The sequence below is a fragment of the Raphanus sativus genome, chromosome 5, assembly GCF_000801105.2.
Source record: "Raphanus sativus cultivar WK10039 chromosome 5, ASM80110v3, whole genome shotgun sequence".
Lineage (NCBI taxonomy): Eukaryota > Viridiplantae > Streptophyta > Magnoliopsida > Brassicales > Brassicaceae > Raphanus > Raphanus sativus.
This window is the reverse complement of record NC_079515.1, coordinates 29047529-29075518: the sequence shown is the minus strand read 5'-3', so window position 1 is coordinate 29075518 and position 27990 is coordinate 29047529. Positions and strand designations below refer to the sequence as shown.

Genomic DNA, 27990 nt, shown 5'->3' with positions numbered 1-27990 from the left:
CTTATTTTAAAACGATAAATTTTCCATACAATGACAATTAAATCGAACGGAGGGAGTACTATATTTTACGCGTGGGAGAAATATAAAAAGAATTAATTAAAAACAAATATACAAAAAGACCAAAGATAAAAAGACAGAGAAGCAAAGAAAAAAAACGGAGATCAATCTGTCGGAAGAGGCTACTGAATACTCTTAGTCAGAGAATCTGAGGAAAGAAAGATGATGAAAACCGCAGAGGGAGAAGTGACAATGGAGCCAGTCATAATCGGTGCGCTAATTCTGGATGTTCACGCAAACCCTTCTACCTCACCCATCTCCGGAACCACCGTCCCAGGCCAGGTTTGGTTCTCACAACTCTGTCTCTCTCTCTCTCTCTCTCTCTCTCTCTCTCTCTCTCTTTTGGTATTGACGTGTGCAATCAAATCCGGCGTATAGTGAACCCAATCATGATTGAATCTGAAATGAGTTCACTTCAAAAACAAAAGAAGAATCGATTTTTTGAAGATATATTTATTGTTGTTTTATATGCTTATTATATTTTATGTTCTATCTGTATAAAGGTGTTGTTTGCACCTGGTGGTGTAGCAAGAAATGTAGCTGAATGCATCTTCAAGCTTGGAGTAAGACCTTTTATGATTGGTACTTTGGGCATCGATGGCCCAGGTCTGTCTGTTTTATCATTGTTTCCCTTTTATTTAACATTTGATCAGTCTCTCTTGGGAGCTTAATATGGTTCTTTTTGCATTCATCATAACACAGCCAATGTATTGTTGAAAGACTGGAAACTCTCCACTGAAGGTTAGACTTTTGCCTCACAACTTTTTTCTTGATCTAGTTGAAAATTCTTGACATTTTCTCAATGATGCCTAGGGATCTTGAGAAGTGAAGACATCAATACTCCCATTGTATCTCTTGTATATGACATTAACGGAGAAGTTGCTGCTGGCGTTGCTGGTGTGGATGCAGTTGTACGTATCATCTCTTCTCAATCTAACCGATCTCAGCGATTATCTCTTTACCATTTTATCTGTTTCCTCTGGCAGGAGAGGTTTCTGACACCTGAGTGGATCCAGCGGTTTGAACACAACATAAGCTCCGCTCCTGTCCTTGTCATAGATGCAAATCTCAGCACTCTTGCTTTGGAAGCATCTTGCAAATGTACTTTCTCTCAGTTTGATTGTCCTTTTTGTCTCTCTTTCCTAACTGATGATTTTTTCTTGAAAAGTGGCTGCAGAGTTCAATGTTCCTGTATGGTTTGAGCCCGTGTCTGTCACCAAGTCCCAGAGAATCGCCTCAATCGCCAAGTATGTGAGTGTTTATGTCTCCTCCATACTCGTCAATGTTTACTTTAAATCAGAAGGATTTAGTTTTTTTTTTTTGTTTTCTGAATAGGTAACGATAGTGTCACCAAACCAAGACGAGCTCATAGCAATGGCCAACACTCTCTGCGCAAGGAACATGTTCAACACACTTAAACCAGAAGTCAACAACAAGCTTTCACCTGAAGATGCATTCTGTGCGTTGAGGCCAGCCATTTTGGTTCTCCTTGAAAGTGGTATTAAAGTTGTTATTGTAACACTTGGCTCCAATGGAGCTCTCTTATGCTCAAAGGGTGACCCGAATAAGGCTTTGAACATAATAAACCGAAAGTTTCCAAAGAGTGGAGAAAAAATCTTCAGAAGGGTACAACAACTCACATGTTCACCGAACCGGTTTTCTGAACCGGGATTGAGTCGCCGCGGCTCGACTCTTTTTGCAATGCATTTCCCGACGGTCCCAGCCAAAGTCAAGAAGCTAACTGGGGCAGGGGATTGCCTAGTTGGAGGTACAGTGGCGTCGCTGAGCGATGGTTTAGATCTGTTCCAGAGTTTAGCGGTTGGCATTGCTTCTGCTAAAGCTGCGGTTGAGTCGGATGATAATGTGCCTCCTGAGTTCAAGCTTGATTTTGTTACTGGTATGGACTAACAATTTCTTGTCTGAACTATGTTTTGAAGTTTCGGTTTTAGCTCACCACGTATTTTGGGTTGTATTGGGTCTGAGCCGGTTTACACTTTTGGATACAGATGATGCGGAGTTGGTTTATAGTGGCGTGAGGATGTTGTTGGCTCATCAGTCAATGCTGTGAAGAATTGATCTTGTTTGTTCTTTTTCTTCTTTTGGCTTTGTTTTGTCTTGCAACCAGGTAATAACAGAGAAACCACACTGTTTCTATTTAGTGTTATTAGGTGCTGTTCGTTTGCTCATCTGGGTGATCCATCTGGGTGAAGATGCAAGTTGATGTTTGTTTTGTACATTAAAATGCTACATCCAGATGGATCACCCAACTGCATTTATGAAAACTCATCTCAAATTCTCACCCAAATGAGGGTGAGTCTTCACGGAGCATCTGGGTGAAGGTGAGTCTTCACCAAAAATTTGATAAATTTTTCGTTAAAACAAAATAAATTCTTGCCAAAACCGAAAAATGCAATTTTCCGTCAAAATTGGAAAACACAATTTCTCGTCAAAATTGGGAAAACATAATTTCGCCAAAACCAGAAAACGTAATTTCCCGTCAAAATCGAAAAAATGCAATATCCCGCCAAAATCGGAAAAAGGTAATTTCCCGCCAAAAATCGGAAAACCCAATTTCTCGCCAAGACCAAAAAACACACTTTCACGCCAAAACCGAGAAAATGCAATTTCCCGCCAAAACCGAAAAACACAATTTCCCACCAAAACCGAAAACATAATTTCTCACCAAAATCGAAAAACGCAATTTCCCGTCCAAACCGGAAAAACACAATTTCTCGTCAAAACCGGAAAACGTAATTTTCCCGCCAAAATCGGAAAAACGTAATTTTCCGCCAAAACCGGAAAAACGTAATTTCTCGTGAAAATCGGAAAACGCATTTTCCCGCCAAAACCGGAAAACGTAATTTCTCGTGAAAACCGGAAAACGCATTTTCCCGCCAAAACCGGAAAAATGTAATTTTCCGCCAAAACCGGAAAAACGTAATTTCTCGTGAAAACCGGAAAACGTAATTTTCCCGCCAAAACTGGAAAACGTAATTTTCCGCCAAAACCGGAAAAACGTAATTTCTCGTGAAAACCGGAAAACACATTTTCAGACCAAAACCGGGAAAACGCAACATCCCGCCAAAACCGGTAAAACGCAATTTCTCGCCAAAACCGGAAAACACAATTTCTCGTCAAAACTGGAAAACACAATTTCCCACCAAAACCGAGAAAACGCAATTTCCCGCCAAAACTGAGAAGACACAATTTCTCGTGAAAACCGGAAAAACGCAATTTCTGGCCAAAACTGGGAAAACGCAATGTCCCGCCAAAACCGGGAAATGTAATTTCTCGCCAAAACCGGAAAAACACACTTTCCCACCAAAACTGAGAAAACGCAATTTCTCGCCAAAAACGAAAATTTCCGGCAAAACCGAAAATGTAATTTCCCGTCAAAATTGGAAAAACACAATTTTTCGTCAAAACCGAAAAATGCAATATCCCGCCAAAAATTTAAAAACAAATCTATTTTAATTATTTTAGTAACAAGTTCATCTCGATGTAGATGCAAGTTGAAAAAAGCAAACAAACATAGTTGCATTTAGATGATTCATCTGGATGGATAAACGAAATGCAGAGACGAACAACATCCAGATGAAGCATTTGGATAAGGCATCCAGATGGACCATTTGGATGCATCTTTGAGATGTACAAACGAACAGGGCCTTACTAGAATCAGTTTATGAGAGATCATTTTTCATGTCTTTGTAGTAACACAGTTTCTGGCACGTAATGATCAACTTTAATCATCAGTGGGCTGCCTGTAATGATTTTGCTTATAAAGACAAGTTAATGTCTTCTCTCATCAAACACTCGATGGTTATAAAAAAATAGTCATATATTAGAAAACGGTTGTAAAAAAACCAGAATTTAACCGGTTTTGAATTTGGCATATAATCTGGTACAGTTTTAACATCAGAAGAACCAAAGAAACAAGTTTTTACGGAACTTAGTAACGGGAGCTTGTGATCCGTTGTCTAGATTTTGCCTGTGACTGGTTTGGTTTGAGGACGATCTCCTGGCCCAAAGTTATAGGAGTTCGGCCTGTCCTATCGCAGTCTGTTATTATAACAATAAAGAGGTTGTCCAACACTTCTGTCACGAAAAGATGCCATCAGAACTCAATTAGACAGAAAAGAAAATAATATTGTTGAGAATAAACAAAAAAAAAACAAAGAAGAAGAAAAGAAGAGCGTAAACCATCAGAACAACGTAAATAAAGAATAAGGAATACAAAGAGTTCATGCCTTAAAACCTGAAATCCAAGGAATAAAATGATTAGCAATGACTAAGCGATTCATATTCCAAGCAAGCAAATCTCTTGATTTACATCTAACTAATTCACCAGATTGTAGATCAATAAATTTCTTATGAAAAGTGTTTTATTTTTTGAACACCGTATGAAAAGTGTATATTTGAATATCCGTAACTTAACGAATCGAACCAAATACTAAAATCGAATATTCGTAAGGCACGGATCGGATCACGGATATCCTTAAAATTCCGGATATCCGCTTCGTGCCCACCCCTAACTCTAACCATAGAAATACTTTTCTTAGATTATTTTTATATACTTTTCTTAGATAATTTATGAATGGATTTTGAGATCCACTAATGATAATCAGTAGAAAACAAGCTGGTGGCTGAGCCTGACTCATTGAAAGGTCTTAATGCTAAGATTGAGACACTTCTTTTTAGTTGACCTATTGTTTTGGCCAGCTCCACTGAACTATTTGTTTAATTGATTTACCCTCTGGCCAACTGCACGTTTGGACTTCTATTTCTTTTTCTTTTTATATATATTCTTTTTCCAGTAGTCCAGTAAAGTTGGCTTTAATGTGAAACTTTGCATTTGCCTAGGAGGTCAAGATACCAAGAAAGTAACATTTTCCGTAATATTTACAATTTAACAGTGAAAACGCTACACTTGTTTCGAAATATAGACTGCTTGTGATCTTGGTATACATACTAGTAGTTTAATCGGCTTTTAAGCATACTACTACTATATCTAGGCGACTAGTTAAGGTCACCTAAAACAGCCTATCCATCTTTCTGGTTGTAGTGGTGCTATTTGTACGATGATGCTGTCTTGCGGTGGTTGACTAGGGTTTAACGAGCTTGTTTGGCTACAGTCAGCGATCTTTTCACAGGTCTCGATGAGGCAGTGCCTGCAGGTCGGACAGGAAGAGTGTGAACTGAGCCACTTGTCTATACACCGGACATGGAATCCGTGATGGCATGTCGGAAGCAGCTTCACACGCTCTTCGGATACAAACTCTGAGAGACATATGGCACACTCTGTATCTAGGCCAGGTAGATTCAGATCAGCAGAGTAACTTACTATCTGGAAACTCTTCAAGGCTTTTCGTTTGACTCCTGTGTTGCTCAAGCGAGCTGCTGCTCGGTTGTCACGTGCTTCGGATGGTGCTAAACTGGAGCACCTCAAGGCACATCTTACTAAAGAGTTGAGTCCAAGCGAGCAAACAAGCGCACACAAGAGGACTGATAGGACCATAACAACATTTGCATCAAAGTTGTCATCATCTGCATATAGGGAAGGTGCTGGACTTGGTGATTGATCAAGTAGTAATCTTCTTGAGTAAGAGTTTACAAGAATATCTTGGTAGATTTGAATTTTTTTCATGGTGGGAACAAAAATGACAGTTGACATGATAGCTTGGTTTTAAGAAAGATGTGTGGTAGGTTTCCGTTGGAGCTGGTTTATATAGAGGAAAGGTAAGGTTTCAGATTATTTTTTAGATATTTTAATGAGGAAAAGCTTTGTTTTTAATATAATTTAATTTGCTTAATTATGGTTTGTTGAGTAAGTTATAAAGATCAAGCCAACAATAGGTCCATGACTTTTAATGTCTTGTTTTTATTAAATAATTTGCAGCTTAATACGCTTTGTTATAGAAAATCGGGTCCATAATATATACCAGTTGGTGAAAATGGTAGTGTCATGCGGCTGTGGCTTTAGCAAATGAATTTTCTCTGAATTGCTTTCAGGGACCCATGAGCTTTTAACTGGAGCAACCATGAACTTTCTCTATCTTTGACATAACAAAACATATATTTCAGATAATATCTCACTGTGTTTTTGGTATTAACGCTTCTAGTAGATATGTTTTTCTATCCTTTGAAGAAATCATTAAGCTTGTATGTGTTAGAGATATGCGTTAAGTTTCCAAGTATGGTGTTGGAAAATCAACTTTGTGAGGCTTGTTCTTGATATCTGTGTGTCTCATATAGAAAGCTAAGCAAGGGTTGATTGTAATTAAACCTTTTCTTTTTTTTCCCCTTTTTGATATTTTTTAACAGTTGTGGAACTTAAAAAAGTTTTGTTGGTTTTGTGTTGTTCCTGAAGGTGTACGGATGATTTTTTATCCATTTAGTGAATTCCACCTATGTTTTGGGGGGAACAGGAATCCACCCCATCCGTAGTAACTTAAGTTGTCCATAGAGTAAGCTAAAAGGACAAAGCTTCTCCCAACCAATCTCGTTAAAGGCTACTTTTATCGATAAAGATCACTCTCATATAACATTAGTGTCCAGCTACTGCTTTCCTTCTCTATGCAATTTTCTTTTTTTTTTATATCTTGACATGCATATGTTTTGTTAAAATGAGTGCTAAAGTAATTGGTCCCACGAATGAACAAATAAAAGATGATTCTTTTTTGTTTGCTTTATGAGATAGCATTTTTTCATTGGTTGCAAATCTCAAGGGAAATCTACATGAATTTAGTGTCAACTGTCTTTCCTTGAAGCTCCAAACTAAAGCAAGATTCTTGGAAAGGTGAACATCTTTTTTCTTACTACTTGCTAATAGTTGGTTTAGTGAAGATTGTGTATCTTTGGGATAAAAAGTTAATGTTCCACAGCAAGATATGCTTCTTTTCTATCTTTTCTATCTTTTCTTATCAGTCTCACTCGGAAATGGATTCATCTTTTCTTGTCTGTGTCATTAGGTAACAAATAACATGGTACGAACAGATAGTGGCTATTTTTGTGGTTCCATCTCTAAAGCAAATAAACTTTCCTTTTTATTGTAAGTGCTATACTGATTATTTTGTTTGGAATATCTTAGTTTGATAGTCATTCATTTTTGGGTTAAAATTCTTGATAAGGAGTGCAAGCTGCAAGGTTACAGATAGGCCTGGGCGTTCGGGTACCCATTCGGGTACGGATCGGTTCTTTCGGGTATCGGTTCTTTCGGGTTTGAAAACTAAAACCCATTCGGGTACTATAAAATTTCGGATCGGGTTCGAGTCGGATCTTTCCGGGTTCGGGTGAGTTCGGTTCTGATATAAAAGAACCTGAAAATAACCGAATAACCAATGTATCTGTAACGGGTTCGGATAATAGTACCCAAAATAACCATATTATCCGATTCGGTTTGGATATTTTGTATCCAAACTACTCAGATTTACCAAAAAATAACCAAATATACTCATTTGACACAGTTTTGTTTAAGTACTTCTATCCAAACTACAATATTTTATCCGAAAATACACAAAATTATTGAAAATAACTAATATATTAAATTTATAATTAAAATAATTATACATATAATTATAAATAATATTTTGAAATATATATTTTATTTCGGATATCTTCGGATACCCATTCGGTTTTCGGTTCGGGTCGGGTTGGATACTGGTTCTTCGGATACAACAGTTTAAGACCCAAACGGTCATTTCTGAAGAACCGAATAAACCCGATACCCTAATTTTTCGGATCGGTTCCGGTTCGGGTCCTCGGGTCCAGTTTTTGTGCCCATGCCTAGTTACATAGATAAACATCATCCAAAGTAAAACTTGGTCATTAACTGTATTTCTTTGAGCGACTGAAGTGAAATGTTAACACTCATGTTACTTGATCTCAAGTAATTCAACTTGGTGAGAGTTGGAATATTTCAGGGAACACTCAAGTAAGAGTTTTGCATACATGATGTGGAAAGTGTTTGCATCCAATAGGTAGGTTTTGCTGGCCATGAAAAAAGTTTCAGGAACACTATAATCAAAGTTCTTTTTAGTCCCGCCTCTTATATGATGTTTTAGAATATGTTTTTGTTTTAATATATACCAGATGATAATCCGCGCCCTGCGCGGAGTGAGTAGATTTTTAGGGATGAACAAATTGAATTCATATAAATTATAAAGGTAAAGTTTACTAAAACAAATTAAACTGATCTTCGATTTTATTTTTAAATTTGTGTATTGTTTTGAAATTCACATTTTCGGACACGGGTTGTTCGAAGAAAGCCAATTTTATAAGGATGGCTGGTGGTCCGGTATGAACCGCAAGATGGTGTCAAAGAGAAGTTCCAAATCAGCTTAGAACATCCTTGGCTGAAGAAAATTTGAAACTGGGAAACCAATTCTTTCTTTATTAATGCATGTATTTTATCTTTCTGCGTAAAAAAAAGAATCAGAAACATTACGAAATAACATGTATAATAAGCACAAAAATATGAAATTTAAAACTTACCTTTTCATCAACAAAAACCATTTCAATGGTTTCTCCACCAGCAGATGAGTATTGCTTCCAAAACCTAATGACTTTCACCTTGATCTTCCATAACGATTTTTTTTTTGTTTTAAATCAGAGATGAAATTCAAGCCATGCATTTTAAATGTTATTTTAAAGAATCGTTAAGGTTGTGATGGAGGTTTAGGTATGCCGAATACAATATATATACAACGTCTACTTTGAAGTCGGTTTGATCAAGGTAATAATTACGATGTCCATGATTGATTATTTATTAGGAAATAATTTTTTTTAAAGAATAATTGAATGATACCTATCAAAAATGGCAACTCTCAATCTAATATACGAATAAATGCTTGATATGTTTTTGAAAAAGGAAATCAATTTGGACTATTAAACTCATCTTTTGCATTTCACGTGAAGCCATGGTCGACAATGATTATCCTCTTTATATGGTATGTAAAATATATTTGGCAATCAACTTAAGAGATGATTACGAAATCACTTCCAAATTTACAGTGATTTATGATGCAAATCTTAATATAAATGGTAAGTATCAAATATGCTTGCCAAGAATTCCATGATTTATTTTCAAAAATCAAATCAATTTTCCATATTACATTAAATTGTCTTTGACCTCAAGTTCTAAGGTTAATAATTGTGTGATTTGTATATGGGGAGTATTAATCAAATAGTTTTTTTTTGACGGCATTAATCAAATAGTTATCATATTAAATCAGCGGATTGTACGTTATATTCATATTACGAAAAAGTAAGCACAATTTGTCAAAGACGGCCCAGATGGATGAATGAATGTATTTTAATAAGTTTAACATTTTATACATATATTATAAAAACATTTTTATCAGTGTAATATGGAAAATTCGAGTATATATGTGGAAGCATATGTATTTTTTAACATTAAAAGTATATACTTCTTCCTAGAGATAGACTTCGGACTATGTATATATTTTTGTACGAAATATTTGTCGATTTTAGTTATATACTTATAATGTTCATAAAAATAATTATATACTTCAAAATAATTATATACTTCCTAGAGGCAGACTTTCTAGAATTATATTATTTAGGAAGAATTATATACTCTAGGAAGAATTATATACTTTTATTAATATTTTTGAGACAGATTTCATACTATGATATAAGCTTATTTCTAATAAGCATATATTTTATATTCGTCACATAATCTTAGTTCACATAAAATTATAGTTTATATAATTTGATACAGACTTCGTTACATGATCTTAGTGTAGGTTCAATTATTTATTGTCATGTATTTTATATTTTATTTTACGAAGTCTGTCCGTGCAAAGAATTATAAGCTTATACACTAAATTTATTTCATACAGACTTCGTCACATGATCTTATAGTATGTTGAATTATATATTGTTTTTTTTTAAACATTAGAAGTACACTAAAATATATTTAAAATGCAATTGTAAACCATATCTACATAACATATCTACGTAACGTAAAGTAAAAAAAAACATATCTACGTAACGTAACACTAAAATCCATTTACACTAAGACTCATACACTAAGATCTATATACAAAATGACGTGACATTACCTATAACAAATACATTTTTGTGACAATGGCATTGATTTGTAATTTGTCTAATGAAGAAAGGGTTATTTGAAAATGTATGTGAGAGTTATTGTGGAGATGCCACCTAGGAAATGGCAATTTTGAAAATCACACATCACTTGAAGGTTAATTATTAAAAGTGCTCCTCTTTTAATAATAAGAGGATGATGTTTTGAAACTTTCGAAATAAAACTATTAAAGTATTGATTAAACTATTAAAAATAACGTGTAATTTTTTGTCTTATTTGATTAGAATAGTAATGATTAGTTGTTTTTAGTTACTTTTTGTTGTAATCAATTGATTTCAACAAAAGTATATATTTTTTAATTTGTGTGTTAGTCCTAAAAGATCAAATAAAAAAAACTGAGGGAGCAGCATTATTAGTGGAACCTATTGATAATCATTACTCTTCAATGCCATTTCTCAGTGTTCGTTTTTTTTTGTGAACTATTTAAGTGAAATATCTCATACTAAATATCTATCTGCTCACCTTTCATACTAAAATCTTTTTGTTTCTCTTGATAATGTAGATAACTTCATTTGGTGCTAGGATGAATAGGCCAAGCCTATTGCGTATAGGTCTTTTGCTTTATAACGGTAAGTCTAAAACCTTTCTCCATTATTATTATTTATTTATATTATTAGCATTAGTTATAAATTATTTTAAAGCTTATTCGTTCCGTTTCATAATTATTCATGTTTTAGAAAAAAATTGTTTTTAAAAGATCTAAATTTTACATTTTCAATGTATGTAATATAACAAATTGTAGATTTCAAAAACATTAATTGTGTTTATTGAATTTTGATTGGTTAAAAATCATAAGAAATACCTTTTTAACATCATAGGAAATAGTTAAATACAAAAAATAAAGTATTTATTATTAAATTTTTTTATATATTCTTAAAAATTGTAAAAAATTTAGAAAATATATTTTTTTTTGAAATGGAAAGAGTGTTATATTACAAAGGTTCAAACATATATCTGTTCTTCGAGGTCTTTAGTCCTACAAGTGGTCCGAATTTTTTTATTTTTTTTTGGGCAACTAGTGGTCCGAAATTTCTTAAAGCAGTATGATAGTGTTTTTAAAACATTATCTTCCAAAGCTACCATTGTCCCCTAGTGGTTCTGTATTTACATTCTGTAATAACGCTGTTAACATAAGATAACTCTCCCCCACTATAACACGAAAATATTGTGTTACAGACTTACAGTAGACATATGCTTAGCTGTAAACCACAGTCTTTTGTTAATAACACCTTTTTACGCACATCCTCAATTACTTTATAATGAGGATATTAGTTGTTCGTTGAAATTTCAGTACTTTATTTACATCTTATCCAACCCGAAGTACCTAGGATCTTTTGCCATTATTTGTTTACGATATGATTCTTGTTTTGATAAGCTTGTTTATGACATGATACTTGTGGTATGTATCAGCTACTAGTGTATTTTTAACAATGGGTTGTGGATTCCAGCTTGTTTTTGGTAGTTGGAGTTCTTATAATTGAATGTTATTTTATGTTCTATCTGTTTCAAAATAATACATATGTTAAGATTTTCACACTTATTAACAAAACACATTAAAATTTAATTATTAATGCATAATTTTTTGTAATTTTATATTTTATATTTTTAAATAAATAATATTTCAAAAAATGTAATTAATTTTTTTGAAACACACAATTTTTCATTATTAATTGACAAAAACTATATTGAAAAATATAAAAATGCATCTTTTTGAAACAATTTTTTTTCTAAAACATAAGTCTTTCTAAAACGGAGAAAGTCTTTTATTTTAAGAGTAAATCTGAATCGTTAGCTTAACCTTTTCTCGGTTCACTTATCATCATAATATCTTGAGCTAGCTAGTGTACATAAGTGTTTCAAAAAAAAAAAAGCTAGTGTACATACCCGAGATGTGATCTTTCTGTGGAGAAAAGAATCATAATAGAGTATTTTTACTAAATCTAGACAGGGCATTTTCCACGATCTTGTAAATAACATCATCCCAGACCAAGTTTGGCATAGCATGATTGATAGCTTTTAGGTCTGAATTTTCTTAATCAACTTATATTGATTTGTTTACCAAATTATGGGAGAGTTGATTTCGTTATCACTGGGACGAGAATCATGTGGTATGTTTGCTATCCTGATCACTTATACTCATGCGTGTGGATTTCTTTTGAGGCATATAGGTAGTGTGCTACGTGGGTCAGGTCAAGTAAATATATGCATTTAATTCATGAATTGATCACTATCAAGCATATAGGCCATCAGGTCTAGACTGTAATTGCATCACATAGACTAAACACCGATTCTTGACACAATATCTTGGCATTTATTACCAGAAACCATTTGTTCTGTTTTGTGACACATAAAGTATATACGACTAGCACTTGTTATTCTTTGGTTATAGATGAATTTTAATGTCATTGGATAAGAATGCCATACTTTACATTCCGCCATACAAAAATAACTTTGCAAAGAGAAGTTTGATGAACTCAATGAGATGCTACCAAAAGTGAGATATATCATGCTTTCAGAGAAGTGGCGGTCCGAATCTTAATTATCTGAACTGGGAGAATAACTGACTAAGCTGTGCCATAAGGATCATTGTATCGTATACACTTTGTGCAACAGGCAAACAAACAAAGACATTAAAAATTGAAGTATCTTATCTAACTTAACCATAGTGAATTTATGATGTTTTTTTTTTCTGAACTTCTAGTTGCTTTCCCTAAAAGTGTTTACTCTTCCTTCAGGTTCTAGAGGAGAAATCCTGACAATTAGCTTTCTTTTGATGCTGGTGCTGTCACTTGATCAGCTTAACTGGAGTCACCTAAGTTCTTTTGCATGCGTCAACCGGACTACCAGACAGTGTCTGCATATAGGACAAGTCAAATGTTGTTCAAGCCACTTGTCAACGCAACGAACATGGAACCCGTGGTTGCATTTAGGGAGCAGCCTGAGATTTTCACCGGAAACAAAATCTGACAAACAGATGATGCATTCTTCGCCAATCCCAGACATGTTCATCTTATGTGAGTATCTCATGACCACTGGGAACATCCTAAGAGCTTTCTTCTTGATTCATTTGTTTGATGAACTGTGTGTCTGTGTGTTGTTGCAAGAACAGAGATAGGCTCAGAGATCATGAAACTTGAATATCGTCTGAATATCCAGCGAATGATGTTAACTTAATCCAAGGCATCAGATGATTCCACATATGAGGACTGAGAAGCATGAGCACATTTCCACTAAGGTTGTTCTCATGACTGATAGGAGGAAGTGCTCGTCGTCTGTTGTGGTCAAATATGTCGTGTAGAAGCAGCTTTCTAGAGACAAAACCGCCACTAACATGTTCTTGGAAGGCTTGAGCTGAAGAAGGTAATTCTCTCTGCTTTGATTAGCTTTGTTTGCTTTTTGTTTCTTTTTGTGTGTTTGGGGAATTCAAAGTGGTCTAATATAAGTTGAAATATTACTGATTAGTAATACTGAGTGGAGACTGAGAATTCTTTATAACAGTAGACTAATAAGATTTGGTTAAGAAAGTGGCATTTTCTTATTCTTTTCAAGTGACATTTGAGAGGATATGAGACCCAGAAAGAGGTAACCTAGTCTCATGAATCCTTGAGTGCTGATTGTTCCATTGGCCCATACCTCTACAACCAAAAGATGCATGTGGAGGGACTATCACTTGTCCAAAACTGTTTATTGATATAGTTTTGTTCTGTCTCACATGAATTAAAACATTATCAGTCTAACCTTACCACTTTCTTATTGTGCCTTTGTCCTTCCTAGATACGGTTTGTTAATGATAAGATAATTTATCCACAAGAAAAGAACATCACTATAATTGCAATAGCAATTTACCATTTCCTTATTTTTTGCAACTGAATGATTTCAGATATTTGAGCATCTTTAACATTTCTTTATTATTAGGAGTAAATATTTTGAAACTCCAAGGAAATAAATATTTTGAAACTCCAAGGAAATCTTCTTGAGAGCCTCGATAGTTTAAAGAATTGAACAATTATTTGTAAACTATCTTGTTTCACTCTGCATACACTCAAAGTATATTACTAGATAATTCAGTGGTGGAGCCAGAAATTTATTCAACCGGGTCAATTTATGGACGACTAAATGTCAATTTATTCAGATGGGAATGATTGTAAGTAGATGGACAACTAAATGTCTTCTGAACCCACAACAGAAACATTTCGTTCCACTATAATTTACACTATTAATAGTAAATTGTTTTTTTTTGTCATCAGTATAAACGTATTCGATTAAGACTCGCTAATCAAATATAGAACTCCGTATCAAGAAAGACTAAATATGACAGTTGTTTGTCAGCACCACATAGAAGATTATGTGCCCTTATGTTTTGAGACATTTTTTTTTTTTTGCCATCTATGGAAATTTTATTAACAAGGTCCAAAGGCCGCAAAAACTGATACAAGACCAAACCCGAAAACATAAACTAAAACAATAAAGCCCAAGGCCTAAATAAAACGGAAAATTTTTAGGCCCACGAAGCAAAGCCCATCCGAAATGGAGCGATCCCACGCGCGTCAAGCTCGTCATCCACGTGTTCGATTTTAACTCCACACAGGAGCACGTGTCACGAACGCTGCCGCTTGACCGACAACACGACGGAGCAGACGCCGGGAACACAATCGGACTCTCATGCCGGCGGAACAATCCAAATCCTACACCTGAGACTTGTCCTCCGGACCCCGCCGGAGACAGAAATCACACCCATCTACTTCACCTGAACTCGTTGACAGGAGAGCGTCGTCGACACCAATATCGAGATCTCTTCCAGAGCCAGGGAAGTCGTCATCTTCTACCCCTTCGCCTTCTTCACCGGAGAAAACCTTCGATTCATCAAGGTCTCCGCCTGAAGCAAAGCCGCAAACACCACCAAGTCACAGTCGGAAACCGGAATCCAACCAGAGCCGCTGTCGACACCGTAGAGGCCGTGCGACGCAGAAACAGAGAGCCGACCGCTCACCCTCATCGGAAAGGTGCAACGCCGGAGACAGAGCCGACCGTCCACCATAGGAAGATGCGACGCCGGAAAACAAGAAAGTAAAAGCCGATCAAGAGAAAAGAGAAAGAACATAGAGATGAAAGCAAAGCCGGACCGACGGTGGCTATGGGAGCCACGCCGTCGGCCGGAGTCGATTAAGCTTACGGTGGTTCTCTAGAGAGAGGGGAGAGGATTTACTCTAGAGAGAGAATATTCTATATGTTTATAAGATTCCCTTATGTTTTGAGACATAGGAACGTGCGTAATCACAAAATATTGAAATTTTCCTTCTCCCCTGAATTTCTTTTAAGTTGTAAATGCATGTTATTTTTCTGGTTCCAAAACTATTTTCGTTAATTGAAAATAATTTATAGCAAACGTCACATGTAATTATTGGTGATTCTTCATGCATTTCATGGTTCAAATAAATGCTTCAGATTTAGGGGATAAGCTACTCCTAGTATTTCTTACCTCCATTAATCTATTGAAATCCTCTATAGTACTCCATCTGTTTCATTTTAATTGTTGTTCTAGATTTATTCACATAGATTAAGAAAACATATGATTTTGTATATTTCCAAGATAAAAACACAATTACCTATAAATCTAACCATATTTCAACCAATAGAAAAATAAAATGAAGAATCTTTTTAATAAATTTTGCATTAAAACTCTAAAATGACATTTATTTTGAAACAAAATTTTTTTCCTGTAACGACAATTAAATCGAAACGGAGGGAATATTATATCAGTCATGCCAGAAAAAACTTTTTATCTTTATAAAATCTATCTGTAAAACATCATCTTTCTGTTGACCAAAAAAAACATCACCTTTCTTCGTCGAAGCAAATTATGAATTTCCACATCTCCATACTTAGTAGATTGTGTCTGAGTTTCATTTTGATGCAATAGTAGTTTAGCTTTCCTTCCACAATTTGATTCTGTCTTTGTCAGTTTTGGAGTTTCTCTAGGGTTTCTATTAATTCTATTGAAATTTTATCATTTTTCCTTTTGAAAATATAATATAAAATAAAAATAAATTGATTATTTTCTGTTTTATGCAATTTTCCAAAATAAATCATTCATATTCGCAAATACTGATTGTGTAGAAAATCTAGTTGGATAAATGAGAATTCTTGATAAAGTGCATATTAAAATTGACAGAGATTATTCAAATAAAACATGATTTATTGACTCCTTTTCTGCGCAACATCTTTTACATTGTATTTCACATTTTTACATTATTGACATTTTCCCCTATATCGATAAACATTCTAAAATACTACTTCTGTTTCATAATAAGTGTCACTCTGAGCTCATTTTCTTGTTACACAAAGAGTGTCACTTTACAATTCCAATGTAAATTATATTAACTTTCAGTTGAAAATTAATTGCAAACTGCATTGATTTTATAAATAATTTTATTTATCTAAAATATTATTAGTCAAAGATGTATAATTAATTACAACTTATATATATTTCAACAACTTTCTTAATTTGTGTGAAAAATGTCACAACGACACTCTTTAAGAAACGAATGGAGTAGTAAATTGTTATATCTGGTATATATCTAATTGTTTACACATTTTTGTGAAAACCTAAACTTTTTTCTGTAAAAAAGAAGCAAGTGGTTTCGAATATGTTACCTTAAGGGCAGGTGGGAAATATCACAACCCACTAGACTTACACAGATTTCAACCTAAACGAAGACGCTACAGCTAAAACGAGAGAGAAAGAAACTGAGGCTTGTTTCTCAAAAAAAGGAGAAAAAAACTGAGGCAAATATGCACCATTTTGTCTAAGCTTCAAAATCATCTGAATGATATATATGTAAGCTTCAAAATCAAATACAAATTTAACAAACAATAAGAAAATATCTGATCTATGGCATTCTATTTGTTCTTTAAATTTCCTAATTTTATGAATGGAATTAACTCACTCGCATCTAACTGATTATAAATTGGAATCAAGTAATTAATTAAAAACATAATTATCTATTAAATAACATAACAAAATTGTATAAGAAAATGAAATACATTGATACTGTTTTACTGATATGCATATTATCACTGACCAGTATTTGAAATGAGTTCCATAGAATAACAACAAACCTAATCTTCTTGCGACTCACAAAACAAGTCACATGCATGCTCTCGTTCTTCACTTCCTTTTCTTCATGTCACTGATGATTCTCTCACAATCATGAAACTTCCAAGAAACCGAATAATCTCCTACGCATGATTAAGTAATTAAAGAGACAGCCAAACTACTGATTGTAATTATACCCGTTGATAAAGAGCTCGTTTGGGTCATACGGTAAACTTGGATCAACCCCCTCGGGGCCCGTTACACCATTGCCGGAAGCTAGTTCCGGTTCATTGTTACTCATAACGTTATTCCATCGATGAGGAAGCTGATGTTCTTGTTGCTGCTGGAGATGGTTCCCATGGCTGAGATCATAGGGCAAACGAGGCACAGTATACGTCAGTCCCCGATCCTCTTCTATATCGCTGCTGGAAGCATTTTCAGGCTTCAATTGATTAGAAAGCATATGTTGTTGTTCAAGCTTCTGCTTCTGCAAATGGTGATCATGGTCAAGATCATATGGCAAACGAGGCATAGTATTGGTCATGACCTGGTTGTTGTTCACTCCCAAGTAGCCATTTTGATACTGATTGTCCTGGACCGGGTAAGTAGCTCGACCATTGGACGATGATGCCGCGAGGTTGTTGTTCACTTCCATGTAGCCATTTTGATACTGATTTTCATGGACTGGGTAAGTAGCTCGACCATTCATAAGGGACGGTGATGCAGCGTGGTTGTTGTTCACTTCCATGTAGCCATTTTGATACTGGTTGTCCTGGACCGGGTAAGTGGCTCGACCACTCATAAGGGACAATAATGCAGTGTTGTTGTTGTTCACTTCCATGTAGCCATTTTGATACTGATTGTCCTGGACCGGGTAAGTGGCTCGACCAGTCATAAGGGACGATGATGCAGTGTTGTTGTTGTTCACTGCCATGTAGCCATTTTGATATTGCTTCCGGGCCGGGGGATAAGAGGCTCCACCATTTATAAGGGACGATGTTGCACTGTGAACATTGTTCCAATCTAAGAGAGGTGAATTTGTACATGCACGGGACCAACGAAACTCTTGCATCGGTTGAGTGGTTTGTTTTCCCTGAAGACTAAGACGATATTTCTGCACGACAACAAAATTAATGTAGAATTTGCGTTACTAGTATGCGCAAAATCCTAGATTAATGGTCACACAAGAATCCATAAAGTTTTGGCTTTTAACCTGAAGATGACTACACACAATTCTTCTAGTGAGCCCTTTGACATTCATTTCTTCCAGCCTTTTGAGAAGTCGCTTGGGATTAGCTTCTGCGTTTTCATTTCAAAATATGGTTAGGAACAAATAAAAGAAGATAATAATAAGCAAATTGATAGAATAGAGATTAAGACTAGTTTTATTACTTTTTGCACCACCAAGATCATCGATGGCTTTGTGAAATTTCTCTTCAAGATCTCTAGTCCACTCCATCCGTTTCTTCAGTTGTCTTCTTTCTTCTCCATCAATGTTTTGTCCACCGTTGTATGGGCTTGTGGTCCGTGAATCGTTGTTGTCTTGGTCTAAACCGTCACTCTGAACCGAATCTGATTGGATTGGTAGATTTTCTCCTATCATATTGATATTTTGTTCACTATTACCTTGGTCCACGGGCATGGGGTCATCTTTGTCTTGCTTGAAACTGTCTTGATTATGAACCCCATCTAATTGAACCGGTGGAATTACACTTAATTTAGGCATCATCCTTTTACGTACAATGTGTTGCCATATATTGGCTAAGACCTCCTTTCTAACTGGTTTCGTAACATAGTAGCATGCACCATGAACCATTGCTTCCATCACCGATGTTGTTCGGTCATCATCAGACATAACTACACAAAGACGAAATAGATAATTATTATAAATCTAATTAATAGAAATTTGGTTTAATTAATACAATTTGAAAAAGAAAAATCTTCGATTAACATACTTAGGACAGGCAGATCCATCTCTGTACAAATGATTTTGAGAGCTTGGATTCCATTAGTTCCAGGCATATGAAAATCCCAGATCACGAGATTAATCTCATGTTCACGGTTTCTCAGAAACGCGAGAGCTGATTCTGCATCCGCATAAATCGTCACTGGATAACAAAAAAACATATCAGTAAACCCTAACCCTAGTAACACAATCTATCCTTCAAAATAAGAGAGGGAGAAAGAGAGACGACCTTGATAGCCATATTTGCTCATGAGTTTTTTCATCTTAAGTAAAGTTACAAAATTGGGTTCGACAACAAGAACATTAGTACTCGCCGGAAATTCGTTGAGAAAAGAGCTGATTTGAGAAGTTTCTTGCTGCTTAAAGAGAGTTCTGTCGCCATCATCGGTTCTATTTCCCTCCGACATTACAAATTTTACTTTGTAGAGATTTAGACTGAAATAGAGAGAGATTATATGTAATGTCAGAAGATATCTATATCTTATTAATTTCAAGAAGTTGTGTGCTACTTATACAACAAAAGATGTTTACATCATTATAAAATTCTGACATGTGTCCAATAAATCTTTGAAATATTGGGTTTCTATTTAATAGGTCTACATCTGATGGGATAACCATTGAATACAATGTAAGGAAATAGGTTTATGAAGAAAGAAAGAATGAAAATAGTTGTCACGTCAATATTTCCTTCTTTTTTTTGGTCAAAGTCATGTCAATATTTCTATTATTGCCTTTCATTCAAAGGAAAAAAAAAAAACTATTTATGTTTCCTCCTTTCTACAGTTTTGGTTGTTTTGACTGTATTTCTTTTCTTATATAATTTGTATAGAAATGTACTAAAATTGTAAGAAAATTCAATGAATTTAATTGATTTTTATTTTGAATACTTAATATGAATTATATATATACATTACTATATAATTTTTAATTACATGAAAATATTAATATTATTATATATATACATTACTTGAGTACTAATTTTGAATTTTGTTAATTATTTACAATAAGTATATATATTAGTAAAATTTGGAGCTTGTCCATGTTATGATTATATTAATAATAAAATTATAGAATCAACACAATAATAACACAAGTGATTCTCAAGGAGATGACACATCAGATTTGAAAAGCATTGTGAAGATGACATGTCAATAAATGAAAAAAGTTAATACTCCAATTAAAACATTTTGTATGTACACATATTTTTACACATAAGCTTAATCTTCTTTCTAAAAAAAAAAAACAATTCAAGCCCATCATATAATTACAATTTACAACGTACATTTTGTTCGTTTCATGCTAGGTGAAAATAAGAGAGAGAGAGAGAGAGAGAGAGAGAGAGAGAGAGAGAGAGAGAGAGAGAGAGAGAGAGAGAGAGAGAGAGAGAGAGAGAGAGAGAGAGAGATTACCGGGTCGGAATTTTTCGGATTCAGATATTCTAAAACTAGAAAAAATGGTACCGACCAGAAAATTTAAAATTCCGATTCGGATATGATTCGGTATCTGTCGGACCCGGTTCAGATTTGGTTACATCCAAGGTTTTGAAAACCGGACCGGACCGAAAAGTCGGTTTCGGTTTGGGTTCACGTGTATTTATCCTTACAGATCCAAAATAAGTGTTTTTACCCGACTTATCCGAATAAATGAATCAATTATAAGATAGTAATACCTATAAATACTAGAACTCTTAAACTAAATAAAATTAGACTTGAACTAACTCACAAAAAAATAAAAACAGTTTTAAACAAACTAAAACTACCTATATTAAACGAGTAGATGAACTAAGAATTGGATATTTTTGGATAGTTATTCGGATCTCGGATAATACCCGATCCGACTCGGTACCCGAAACATAAATGAAAGTATATCCAATCGGGTATTTCATCATATCCAGATCCTATCCAAAACCCAATTTTTGGATCGTTACCAGTTTGGATCTTCGGATCCCGGAAATATGCCCATGCGTAGCGAGAGATTCCCATCCCTTAATTCATAAGTTACCAATATAATACATTCCAGTTTTTAAAGTTACATAATAGTAACTTCATCATAAAAATTAGGTGAACGAGACTTTGATCTAAATATAGAAAAAGTCAAACCTTAGATATCTCCAGATGTTCATGCAATAACAAAAAGTGAAAATATTTTCAAATGACTAAAATTCAAATTAAATAGGTTTAGTTCATAAAAACACAATATGGATTCGTCACAAACATTATTTTAAGCTTATAGAAAATTACCAAATTTTAAGAAACTAAAAATAATAATAAAAAATCTAATCTTAATTTAAAATAGCAGACATGTTTTCCAAAAACCTCTTATTTTTTTTACATATAGGTTGAAAAATCGTATAGGTCTTTTATTCATCAGGTCAACATAATTTTCTTATTTATTCATAAACAATAGGTGCTTTCCGCATATGCAGACGTAAATGTTTTATAATTATTTATTAATATATGTATTACTAATTAAAATTATATAATGTTAAATTTTTATTTATGTTTTTATTTGTAATTTTTATGTATCATAATTTTTGAAAATTTATTTGTAAACTATATTAATTATTTATTAATAATAAATAAATCTCAAAATTATACAATTTTCTATTTTTCAAATATATTCAATTAAGAATATCATTTAATATTTAGCTATGCGTTTTTATGTTTTTTTTAACTTTTAACCTTTTTACTCTTAGATATATTTGGATAATAACACAACATATATATGAATTATATTTTTATTTTAAATATATTTTTTAGATTTTGGATTATCTTTTTATTATTAATTTTAATCACTTATCTAATCAAATATCTTTTAAATTCGTTTTTATTTTTTATCTAATTTATATATTTTATTCATTAAGTATGAACAATATTAACTACTCTAACTTTTAACGTTAGATCTCTATTGCAAAAATTGCTTCATAAATAGTAGTACAGGTAGATAGATATGATTTATTAAGTAATGTTTGTATTAATCTGACAAAGATAAAACAAACAAAAACTACAATTTTTAACCAAATTTTTAAAATTGGATATAAATTAAATCTTGTATAATCTTTCAACCATTGTCTCATGACAAATAAAATGCATGAATCCATATGTAAAACTAATTTGTATTATGATTTCCGCGGCGTAGCGCGGATATCTACCTAGTACTCCTTAAATTCTTGTAGTAATGATGAAACTAACCAATCACAAATAGTGCATGCAACTTTTTAGAGTAGCAATTTGATAAAATGTTCCAACAAAGCCAATATACAACTTTGTATCCAAAAGAGAAAGCAGATATAAACTATATGAATTTTAAGTAATCGAAAAATCTCTTTATAGACTGCGTTGAACTTTTTTTCTTTGTAAACATATTCATTAGTTATCATAATATTTAAACCAGTATAGTTAGTTATCATAATATTTTAACCATTGTGTGATACTATCCTAGATTATCCTAGATACATCAACATACAATTAACCATGTAAAAATACATATTGTAAAAAACGTATCTAATTTTTCACATCTATCTCTGACTTTTATTAATTCTTAATGTAGAAATTAGATTTTGATCTGCGCTTTGAAAGCGCGGTTTCTTTAAATTATAACAAAATTTGATATAAATTAGTTATGAGGTTTTATATATTATTATGTTACAAAATAGTATTATATCGAATAAGATAACTTTAAAAAGTTATATAATTATGAATTCATTTATTTTAGATTTTGTATGCACATTATTATGTAACACTCTCTTAAACATATGCAATTTATCCGGACCCAAAAAATAAACTGAAACCAACACAAAAATAGAGGTTCGAGTCTCGGGTTGAGCAAAGTTCCTATTGCAGATTTTTTGGGACCATGTCTCTATCCAAGTCCTCGTATCCAAAGTACCCAAAATATTTTGTGTTTATACATATATTATGAATATTTCAGTATTTCAGATATGTTTTCATTATTACATATATCAATTTTAAGTTTTAGATTTGGGTTTTTGGTTATAGTTTCTGGTTTCAATAAATCTAAAATTAAAATTCGTTTATTCGAATAAAGTTTTGGATATTATTGGTTCCTCAAGTAAAATTTGGGGTAAACTTTTGGGCATTTAAGATATTTGAATATTTTCAGATATTTATTTAGATTTTCAGGTATTTTTGTGCTTTGGCTTTTTCATGTTTTCGAGTAATTTGAGTTTTTTTTCCTGAATACTTGAATTTATTGGGATCTATTACATATCGAAATTATATGTATTTTACATGTACTTTAATTATGAACTCGAATTGAAATTCAAACTGATTTTTTTTCAAAACACTTAGTTGGATTCAAATGTCTAGAATTCGAAGAAATCATATTTGAAAGGAACCAATGGGTACCTGACGACCCGAAAATCTGAATGCCCAAATCTACTTTCCCATTATATTTGTGTACATTTCAAAAATACGGATTTTTGTGAATAAGTTATTACTTATAAAAAACTAAATAAGTTATTGTTTAAAAATTTGAAGTATAAAATTATTTAATATTTTTTTAACTGTGATGGGTTGAGTAAATATAAAACACAAACTTAGTTTTGAAGTATTATTAGTAGCCTGAGAAGTAAAGAATATAGGCCGATATTGGATTAATTAATGTCTAATGTATATAAGTGTTGCGATATGTGTTGCTTAATAACATATATAACAAAGGTGGAACGGATCATATATGAATGTGTAGTAGAACTAAAACTGAGCGACTGGTAAATTTTTAATTTTATTACGAATACAAAATTTAACTGTAGCTGTATTTGGTAACAAAAGAAAAAAGATGATAGAATATTCATATAAAAAACCATCGTATATAGTATGGGCCCTTCGCACGTTTCATTTTATTCGGTAGAAGCACATGATGAATGAATCGGTTTATTAGAATTATATGTAAGACCATTAACTAAATTATTATTATACCATTAAAAAGGGTGTAATAACATTTTATAAATAGATTTTTTCAGAATTATTTTCTTTTAATAATATAGATAAGGATAACATAAATTACGGTTACTTCATCCTAAATGAAAACCTTGTTTTAGAAGATAAAATTTCTTTGGACGAAATCTCAGATAGAAGTAGGTATGAGCATCTTATCCAAAGATAACCGAACATATGTATACATAACTCTATATTTGTAGTGTACGTATCTCATTTTATTCAAATAATTTATAATGATGTTACATCTAGTTAGTCAGATACTATACCTATAATTATGGATAAAATCATTTGCTACTCATTTAAAACACATATCAAGCTATTTGTTTCTTTCGTTAACAAAAAGTGACATCCAAAATTTTTAAAACAATAATTAAATTAGTGTCTTATATTTTTAAAGTTTTACCTCTAAACCTATTAATAGTTTAATCTATTAAAAATAGAAAACCAGTTAAGTCAAAAGTATATTTTAAAATACAAAAAAAAACTTAAACAATAAAAGAAATTAAAAAAAATCTAAATATCTGAAACCGACATAGAAATATTTGAACATCTATACCTATATACCGAAATACCCGTAAAATCTAAAATACCTGATCCGAGAAATTGGTTAATATGTAATGAATCAATGTTATATTCTTAAATATGTAATGAGAAATTGGTTAGTTCACAAATTCTCCCTTGTTTGTTCCTGTTTTCTTTTCAACATTGATCTGTAATTAATTTGATGCTTCAGATCAAAGATCAAGAAATAAACTTTAATAAAAAACAATGATTCCTTTGTCATGTCCATAAACCCAATGGACCTTCTGAGAAAGCCTACGAAACAAAAACACAGAAAATTCCACCGATTAAGAAAGGAAGCCTCCTTCGCCGGAATAAAGAAAGAAAAAAAAAACATGGCTCCGACGAAGAAAGGAAAGAAGAGCAATTCGGCCGCATCAACGACGGCAAAACCCACCGCCGATAACACATCGAGCTTTCCGTCATGTTTGCGCCTCCTTACGCCTTCCTCCGTCGCCATCACCATCCACGCGAAGCCTGGTTCCAAATCTGCCTCCATCACCGGTACACACTTTTATTTTTCTCTTTTTGTGAGACATTTACTGATTTGGGGGGGCATCTCGGTTTTGGTCTTGAGATGTGAGCGACGATGCGGTGGGCGTTCAGATCGATGCTCCGGCTAGGGATGGTGAGGCTAACGCTGCACTTCTCGAGTACATGAGCTCCGTAAATCTCTCTCTCTCTCTCTCTCTCATTTCGTCAAAGTTTTTAGCTTTCGTTATGTAGCTGAATCATGGATTAGTCACTACTCATATAGTTTAATTTTGTGATGTAATGTTTCGGGTTTCTCATATAGGTGTTGGGGGTGAAAAGGAGACAAGTTTCATTGGGTTCAGGATCCAAGTCTCGAGATAAAGTTGTGATTGTCGAGGATATGACCCAACAAAGAGTCTTCCAAGCTTTGTCTGAAGCATCAACAAAAAAACCTACCTAAAAATCTCCCCAAGGCTGTAACTTTATGGAGGAAACGAAGCACTAGAAGTTTTTAAGTGGTTGATTAAGATTTTTCAGATTTTTCAGATTTTTCAGGTATATTATGGTTATATGCGCTTTGTAAATCTTCAGACTATTGCTTGTTATAACCAAGTTGTGTTTAGTCTACTCCTGATTGATCTGAAGTCATGGTGTCCTTTTTAACTTGGGATTTAGGATGGCTTCTTTATATGTCTTTGTTGATCCTTATTTGTTTTTACTTCGTTGAAGTCAAAGTTGTGTACACTACTTGGCTATCTGCTATTTTGTTGAATACAAAGAAAGCTATTAGCTTCTCTTTTTTTCTTTCTTAAAGCTATTAGCTTTAAGAATACTAAAAACAACGTTTTTGGCAATTAACAAATACTGTATGATTACATTTGTTTCAACCAAAACTAAGAAAGTCGACTACGGAAGAAACCGTATGAACTTGGGAACCGTGAGCACTACACTAGCCCACTCAATGTTTCCCCAAACTTCATTACCATTGTTGTGTCTTTCAAGCGCAGTCAACGCACACCAAATTCAAACTCTTCAGATAAGACTTGAGAGTTTCCCACGTTACCAGCCATTTCAATCATATTCGTGTTCAGCATATACAAACCTGAAGAATCATTTCTCATCTTAACAATACCTTGTATTTCGCTATTACACATCACCAATCTTTTTTCATGTAACATCCTATTAACCTGCATTCGGATAATAACCAGTCATTACTCATCGCTTCTAACGTATATTTTTCCCTCTGTCACGTCTATTGCTTTGATTTTAGAGAAGGGGAACTTAGGGCCAGGCACTTCATAGTGAGGTGGGTCACAGAAAACAATATTTATTCTTTTTTATCAATATATTATAGTTTTAGAATCTTGTTCGATAAAATTCTTTGTCGAGTGAATGATGTATATAAGTCAAGATGGCCGAGTTGGTCTAAGGCGCCAGCTTCAGGTGCTGGTCCGAAAGGGCGTGGGTTCAAATCCCACTCTTGACAATACTTTTTGATTATTATGTTTACCACTTTTATTATAGTTGACAATACTTTTTGGTTAATATGTTTACCAGTTTTATTATAGACCCTTGACAATAGTTTTGTTTTTTTATCCACCTTTTATTATAAGCATGTGACAATTGAGGGGAATTCTTCTATAAACCAGGTCCCAAGCCAGAGGCTGTTGAAGCTGTTGTCAAAGTTATGGTTTGCATCGCTGTAAGCAGTTAATCAAATAGCTTCTTGATGTCAATCTGCTTGCCATCATATTATAGAGAGTCGAAGAGCTTAAACTTTAGTCTGAATTTTCATATTGGTGATTTAAGAGATGGGACATGTTTAGACATGAAGTGATAGATCTTGTACGTGACTCAGTTGTGGAACCTATTGGGGATATAAGGTTGATTTACAGATACCAATCTGCTTTGCAGTCGTGTCCTTCTCTAAGAGTTAAACCTAGTCACGGATTATCACTGATGAGGAGATGGGACATCTTTTGGACTGGATTGGGTATAAGCATTTAGGTTTTGATTAATGAGATAGAAAACAAAAATTTCACTATGGTTATGGGCCTTATGGCTTATACGTAGATTCTCTCAGTTCAATTTTTTTTTTTCTCAGTTCAATTTTGGATATTGATGATTTTTACTTGATCTTAAAAGGTTTCTTCTTGCTCCAGTGGAACGGGTGACTGAGATCTTTGCGGCTAACGGCTCCTAGAAGGTCATTAGATGAGTTGTTCTTTATTTTCATAAAACATCTTTACTAATCCGGATTAACTTCTTCGAAATACTTAAGTTATGCCTCATTATCAAATAAAGTTCATGCATTATTCTCTGTTGTACATTTGAGTCCTTGTGTTCTCCAAAATAATGATTCTCAAAGTACCTTTTAGTAAGCTGTTATCTTTTTTTTTTCTTACTTTGATTTATATGGCATGACAGCTACAAGTGTTTATGCTTGCAGTTTATGTCTAATCGACACCTGTACTTACTACACAAAAGAGTTAATTACTTTCACAAAGAGTAATTGTAATAACTAGTCCACAAAACATCTTTTGTATTTTCCTTCAATGGAAAAACTTTTAAACAAGTCACTAGAGTTTTTTCTTCTTATTCTTTTAGTTAAGCTTTAAAACAATTCATTAAAACTTGCTCAATATCTTAGTAGTACAAAAACTTTCATGATATATGTTATCATATGTTAAATTGTGATAAAGACCTGTATAGGACCACAGACAATGAGTCAGAAAACAAAAGATAAACA

The 27990-nt window shown here is 33.5% G+C and overlaps 4 protein-coding genes, 1 non-coding gene and 1 pseudogene across 6 annotated transcripts; 3 read left to right on the top strand and 3 right to left on the bottom strand.

Annotated features, from left to right (window-relative positions):
* The first annotated feature begins 118 nt into the window (after positions 1 to 118).
* Positions 119 to 3867, top strand: LOC108857580 (pseudouridine kinase). Of its 2 annotated transcripts, none has more exons than XM_056986594.1 (9): positions 119 to 339; positions 561 to 663; positions 760 to 798; positions 871 to 968; positions 1044 to 1158; positions 1226 to 1308; positions 1393 to 1954; positions 2064 to 2217; positions 3720 to 3867. In XM_056986594.1, exons 1-8 carry the CDS (start codon positions 220 to 222, stop codon positions 2123 to 2125), a joined length of 1182 nt encoding a protein of 393 aa, XP_056842574.1. In that variant the 5' UTR covers positions 119 to 219; the 3' UTR covers positions 2126 to 2217; positions 3720 to 3867. The 2 variants fall into 2 exon arrangements, with proteins under 2 accessions (XP_056842574.1, XP_056842575.1); XM_056986595.1 differs by having other exon boundaries at positions 2064 to 2224; positions 3724 to 3867.
* A 1060-nt stretch (positions 3868 to 4927) lies between these two features.
* Positions 4928 to 5732, bottom strand: LOC108860112 (RING-H2 finger protein ATL78). Its single transcript, XM_018634022.2, has one exon. It carries the CDS (start codon positions 5726 to 5728, stop codon positions 5084 to 5086), a length of 645 nt encoding a protein of 214 aa, XP_018489524.1. The 5' UTR covers positions 5729 to 5732; the 3' UTR covers positions 4928 to 5083.
* Positions 5733 to 12837: 7105 nt separating this feature from the next.
* Positions 12838 to 15182, bottom strand: LOC108858717 (E3 ubiquitin-protein ligase ATL76-like; annotated as a pseudogene).
* A 2031-nt stretch (positions 15183 to 17213) lies between these two features.
* LOC108858716 (putative two-component response regulator ARR19) lies at positions 17214 to 19675 on the bottom strand. Its single transcript, XM_057010774.1, has 5 exons — positions 19478 to 19675; positions 19238 to 19390; positions 18675 to 19139; positions 18496 to 18581; positions 17214 to 18396 (listed from the first exon to the last, which is right to left on the bottom strand). Exons 1-5 carry the CDS (start codon positions 19653 to 19655, stop codon positions 17461 to 17463), a joined length of 1818 nt encoding a protein of 605 aa, XP_056866754.1. The 5' UTR covers positions 19656 to 19675; the 3' UTR covers positions 17214 to 17460.
* Positions 19676 to 24972: 5297 nt separating this feature from the next.
* LOC108859616 (uncharacterized) lies at positions 24973 to 26037 on the top strand. Its single transcript, XM_018633527.2, has 3 exons — positions 24973 to 25271; positions 25345 to 25433; positions 25564 to 26037. Exons 1-3 carry the CDS (start codon positions 24989 to 24991, stop codon positions 25699 to 25701), a joined length of 510 nt encoding a protein of 169 aa, XP_018489029.1. The 5' UTR covers positions 24973 to 24988; the 3' UTR covers positions 25702 to 26037.
* Positions 26038 to 26646: 609 nt separating this feature from the next.
* On the top strand, positions 26647 to 26727 carry TRNAL-CAG (transfer RNA leucine (anticodon CAG)). Its single transcript has one exon. It is a non-coding gene; the product is annotated as a tRNA-Leu (tRNA).
* The last annotated feature ends 1263 nt before the right edge of the window (positions 26728 to 27990 follow it).